General features: G+C 34.5%; 1 protein-coding gene across 1 annotated transcript; it reads left to right on the plus strand.

The window, feature by feature from the left end:
• The first annotated feature begins 3,825 nt into the window (after positions 1-3,825).
• Positions 3,826-4,767, plus strand: LOC117668826 (olfactory receptor 12D1-like). The gene has a single exon (XM_034422880.2). It carries the CDS (start codon positions 3,826-3,828, stop codon positions 4,765-4,767), a length of 942 nt encoding a protein of 313 aa, XP_034278771.2.
• The last annotated feature ends 1,710 nt before the right edge of the window (positions 4,768-6,477 follow it).

Consider the following 6,477-nt stretch of genomic DNA (forward strand, 5'->3'; position numbering starts at 1 on the left):
CAGAACACAAAATACAAGCTGAGTGAACATGACCTTGTAGATGACCCTCACTCTGTCAAGGACCTTGGAGTACTCATATCAAATGATCTAAGTGCCAAAGCCCACTGTAACAACATCGCCAAAAAGGCATTAATAATTGTAAACCTAATCTTGCGTAGCTTCTTCTCCAGTAATTTCACACTACTAACCAGAGCAAACAAAACATTTGCTAGACCAATTCTCAAATACAGCTCATCTGTCTGGAACCTGCACTACATATCGGACATTAATACAACTGAACATGTCCAGAAATATTTCACAAGAAGAGTCCTCCACACCTCTGCTCACAACAAAATACCTTATGCCACCAGAAAATCTGGGTTTAGAAAACTTAGAACTATGCCGCCTTCAGCATGACCTAAGTGTACCTCATAAAATTGTCTACTACAATGTCCTACCTGTCAGTGACTACTTCAGCTTCAACCACAACAATAAACAAGCACACAATAGATACAAATGTAAAATGAACCGTTCCAAACTTGATTGCAGAAATATGACTTCAGCAACAGAATGGTCAATGGCTGGAATGCACTACCTGACTCTGTGGTTTCATCCCAAAGCCCCAAAATTTTAACCCAAGACTGTCTACTCTTGACCTCACCCCATTCCTAAGAGATCTGAAAGGGGTATTCATAAGAGTACCAGCGTGCCTACTGTCCCTGTCCTAATGTTTCCTCTATTTTTATCTATTTTATGTATCCAGTTCATGTTTCTACTTATTACTTAATACATTCTTGACAAATGATTAAATGATTAAATGATGTTCCAGCATAACTCTGGAACACTTCGAGCAATTTTAACCAAACTTGGTACACAGATGACTTACTCTCTGGAAAGAAATACTGTGAGGGGTAAGACACCCCTAACATCCCTTGGGGTGTGTCTTCTGTTAAGATACAACCTGTTGTGCCTTAAAATGGATTCTACTGGACTGCCTTAAAATGGATTCTACTGTACAGCACAATGGAGTTGCCATGGTAACGGCTTCATAGTACTCCACAAGTGGGCTTCCTCTGATAATGGGGAAAATCCAACATTAGAAATTATGTTTGGTCTGGACATTTCCAACTTTGATGATCAATAAAACATTACTGCCTGTCATGGTATAGGACAATTGTGGGCAACTATGGCCCTTTTATGACGTGTGGACTTCAACTCCCAGAATTCCTGAGCCAGCCATGTTAGCTCAGGAATTCTGGGAATTGAAATTCACAAGTCATTCAAGGGCCATAGTTGCCCACCTCTGATATAGGATCTCCTGCTTGAACAGGGGGTTGGACCAGAAGACCTCCAAGGTTCCTTCCAATTCTGTTATTCTATTTTCTATGGTTAGGGAAAATGTTGTCCACTTTTGTTTTACTCTGAATATCAGAAGAAATTGCCCTCAATTATAAAATACTTTGTTTATATAATATACTAGGTGATAACCTGGCATTGCCCGGGTATTTATTTATCCCAATCCTGTATTAGACAGGAAGAGCAACTTCACCCTGAGCCCTGATTTCAGTGAGAATGAAATTAGTTAAAAAATGTTTTCCCTGTGCCCCCAGAAGCATCAAGTAAAATGATACCACCTTGTTGTTTTGCTAGCTAATTCATGATAATTTGGTATGCTTTTTTCTGATCTTGATTTAGAAGTGACTTCTTTTCTGCGATATATGCACTAGGCTGTTCAACATTGTAGTTCTTTTCTCATATGTAATCTGTGTGAAGTATGTTGTGTTGGTTATTCAGCTATTAATTCTTCTTAAAAACCAAAAACATTAATGAGTCCACATCAGAAATAAAGTATTGAAGACTCTCTAACACTCTCTTTGAGTGTTAAAAGAGAAGAGATGGAGCACTATTATAGTATAATACTAAGTATAGTATAATATTTAGCCTTTACCAAACTGAAGAAAGTCAAACCACACACCCGTCTGCATTATTAATTAGATGAATAAATTTAACTTCAAATAGAACAGATTTATCCCCACATGAGCACATTGCTTCATCAATTTTTAATTTTGTCCCAATGGCAGCAAAGTATTTTATAAACCAAATGCATGATGCGATTCACAAATCATTTAGGACACATTCTGATATGAGTTTTTATTTCCTGCCTAATTCTAACAAGTTGATTCCTTAGCTCTTAGGCAATTTTTCAGTTTCACTTAATTGAATGGAAAATTTCCTCGAGGTAAGAACTATTTCAACATCTTATAGATGTTCAATATTGGCATTTTATTAAAAGCTAAGTATTGTCTATCTGACAGATATTATCTATGGACAATTTATCAAAGGATCTTAATTTGACCTACTGTATACTGTGTTTTGAAAATATAAAAACAAATATTTCTTAGATATGATGATAGGTGAGTGAATATAAAAATGTAATGGTAAGCAAAAAATGAAAAAGTAACTCTTGTTAATCCATTTGTATATTCAACTAACTGTAATATGATATACTTGAAGAGTTCTTTGTTCTCAAAGAATATTTCAGAAAGATCTTATGAACGATTTCAGCCTAGGCTTTCCAGATAAAGGCCTTGGATTGCATTGACTTTTTTGGCTGTTTCTACAAACTGCTGGCTCATATTTAAGTATCCATTCCAATATCCCTCTCACAGTTATGGGTACTGAGCCAGGTTTCATTTAATCTGTACCTAAATAATTTGTTTTTCTTGTATAAGTGTAAAACCTTCCAAATGAAAGAGGAACCAGGCTTTCTCCATCTATTGAGAGAATTAAAATTTTAAGATTAAAACATATGTTGCCAAATTATTTTCAACCTTGTCTACTATATTGTATGAACTTAATCTGTATGAAGACATGTATGGAATATTGAAAATACAACAGCCTGTTTCTTATCTGCCTAGTGCTGGCCAGTTTCATGTGATCCTCCATAAAAGAAGTATAAAAGAAATATAATTGGTAATGAACAATTCAGGCTTCTCCCTGTTTAGAGTCAATAGAATGGCCCAGAATAGAATGGCCTTGAGATTGAACAGTGTTATATAACTGCAGATAAACCATTCCATGTGAGATTATAAATGTGCATTCCATTTTCTGGGTTTGGACAATATTCTTTGCAACAACTGTGTTTATAGAACATTCAAGGCTCAAATAAATCACATCTACTATCCTAGTCCATCTACTGTGATAAGAAAATGTTTCTATTGCAAAATATTGAACTGAAAATGATTCTACCCAATTTTAAACAAGTTTAATATTTTGTACAAATAGCACATTCTGTGAAGACACATTGTGTTTTAGAAGGACTGAGAGCACCAGGTCACATCCTGATAGCTTAATTCAAATGGAAGCATGTAAGTAAAATTACACTTTATTGTTGTGGCACTGTTCACTGGAAACAAATATTTTCTAAAGCAGGCATTGTATATAAGCAACTATGGTCCGGGCACGTGTTGCCCAGAAGAAGAAACCTCATATTATGAATAACAAGAAATGAAAAGGAGTGCTATAGATTCAATAAAATGGATTTAGAGAGGGGAAAGTACATGCAATAAATCCTGAATTGATTATTTATTTAGAACTTTGTTTTGCCAAGGATAGGGACAACAAACTGAGCTATATGTCTATTCCAAGAAAACAAACATAGAGAGATTCACACACAAAACAAAATTAATGGTAGTATAATGGATATATTTTTCTATAGGGTGAATTTAAATAAGTGATTCATGATTCAAGACATGGGCCAATGTCTTTTAGAAAATGATTAACATTGCCATATCAGGTACTGTAATGCTTTCTCAAATCACTAACCCTTTTTTCCTATTTGCAGAGATGAAGAATAGGACAGAAGTGTCTGAATTCATTCTTCTGGGTCTAACAAAGGATCACAGGCTACAACAGGTCCTTTTCACATTTTTCCTGCTGTTCTATATAGCCTGTTTATTAGGAAATGGGGCCATCCTGGCAGTCACCCTGGTTGAGCCTCGGCTTCATACCCCCATGTATTTTTTTCTGGGGAACCTTTCTTGCTTGGATATATGCTACTCTACTGTGACTGTGCCCAAAATGCTAAGTGGCTTCCTTAAAAAGCATCAGACAATCTCCTTTATTGGCTGTTTTACTCAGCTGCACTTCTTCCACTTCCTGGGCAGTAGTGAGGCTGTGCTTCTGGGTATCATGGCATATGATCGATATGTAGCTATTTGTCATCCTCTGCGTTATACTCTAATCATGAGTAAATGGGCATGTGTTACTCTAGCTGGGACCACATGGGCTGCTGGTTTCTTTCATGCCTTGATGCACACATTGGTGACCTCTCAGCTATGGTTCTGTGGCCCTAATCTTATTGCACATTTTTTCTGTGACATCAAACCCCTCCTTAAATTAGCTTGTAGTAGCACAACCCTCAATCTCATCCTGTTGAAACTTGTCACTGGTTCTATTGCTCTGAGTCCCTTCTTTTTCACACTTCTCTCCTATTTTTACATAATCTCCTTCCTCTTCTTCAAGATCCAGTCATGGCAGAACCGTTGGAAAGCCTTCTCCACCTGTGCATCCCATCTGAGTGTGGTGGCCATCTTCTATATTCCAGTACTTTCCAATTATATGGTTGCTTCTGCTAGTGATTCTTCTGCAAATGATATGATCATTTCTGTATTATACAGTGTAATCACGCCTGTTTTAAATCCTCTGATCTACACCCTGAGGAATCAAGAAGTCAAATTTTCTATAAAAAAGATTATAAACAAAAATCTTCATTTTGAAAGGGATTAAATGCCTGTATATTTGAAATAAAGGAAGTGGTGATTAATATTTTCAAAACATTCTTATGGTTCTATACTTTTCTTGCATTGATGTCATGTTATAGTGACTCAGGGTCCAACCCGATGCCTTTCAAATGAATTACTACATGAACCGAAATGATTTATTCCCATTTCTTTAGTAAATTTGTACAACTGTTTATTTTAATTTATTTGCCCATAGTTATAAAGATTTATTTGGCAGTTACCCCCAACATGTTTAAAAACTACATGTTTAAACCTACATGTTTAAAAACTGAGGAAAAAAAGAAATTATAAAAAACATTGCAAAAGTTTCTTGACATAACATTTTTCACATTTTAGAGATTCAAAATGATGCTTATAAATTTCATTCACAATTGTTCACTTCCAAATATGGAATACATAGGCAGCCAAAAACTGGCATTTTCCAATTAGGCTAACTATATTTATTATTTTTTATTCGAATGGTAGATGTTTCTAGCCATTTATCTATGTATCAAGATACAGTATTATAAACTATAATAGTATTGTAAACAAATCAGTATGGAGAAACTGTTATTACTCTTTACTAATATTCTTTTATTTCATAATAAGAAGATTGAAACTAGTGTCACCTTTAAGAATATTTTAGCTCATTTGAAATTAATGCTGAGAAAATGTAAAGGAACTTTGCTTGATGTGAAATTTCAACGTTGTTTGATGTGAGATTCCATATTAATGCCGACTAACTGCAGCTTTCTTCTTCAGCAGAAAGAAATGGAAAATAGAATGGAAAATCTATTTCAGATAATGTCATGTAAGAAAAAAGTCTAAGCATTCACTAATAATTTAAAGAAATATGCAGTTATTTTCTTATGCAATTACTATATATAAGAAAAGGTAATGTTTTCTACCTTTCAATTTCAATCAAACAGTGCCATCTCATTATGTGCAGAATTTTGAAATCATAATCAAAGTGTAAGTTTACAGAGTATTAATATGGTAAGAGTAAAATGTAATTATTATTCATCTTACAAACCACATAACATATTGCAGGTTTCCCTGTTTTGATTAACAAAAGGGGAAAAATAATGCTTTGGGGAAAATATTTCTAAGCCTTAACCAAACCAACCCCTCCCTCTACGTCCTCTACATTGCTAATTAAACGAACACATTGTTTACAGCCTTAATTGAAGATATTTATCCCTACATAAGCACACTACTTCTTTAATTCCTAATTTTTCCCCAATGGCAGGCAGCTATATTTCATAAACCAAGCACAGAATGCAATCTGAAAATCATTCAGTACATATTCTGATATGAGGTTTGGTTTTCTGTATCCCATCTAAATGTACCTACTTGATTTTCTAGCTCTTAGGCAACACTTCAATAATCATTCTTATTTAACTGAATAGGAAATTTCCACAAGGTAAGAACTGTCTCAATATCTGATTGATATTAGATACTTACCTAATATTAAATATTGACATTTTAAATTAATATTAAATTTTGGATCTCAGTTTGATCTACACATTCTTCCATTATGGAAATGCAAAGGGAACTATTTTTGAGGTACAGTAATATAAGTGAGTGAATACCAGAATGGAAGGAAAATGGAATGATAACCAAGAGAACATGAGAAAAGTAACTCTTATAAATTCATCTCTCTATTTGTAGACTATACAAACTCTAGTATGATATGCTTGAGAAACAACATCTCAAA

Source organism: Pantherophis guttatus, chromosome 4 (assembly GCF_059756535.1).
Source record: "Pantherophis guttatus breed Tessera chromosome 4, ASM5975653v1, whole genome shotgun sequence".
NCBI lineage: Eukaryota > Metazoa > Chordata > Lepidosauria > Squamata > Colubridae > Pantherophis > Pantherophis guttatus.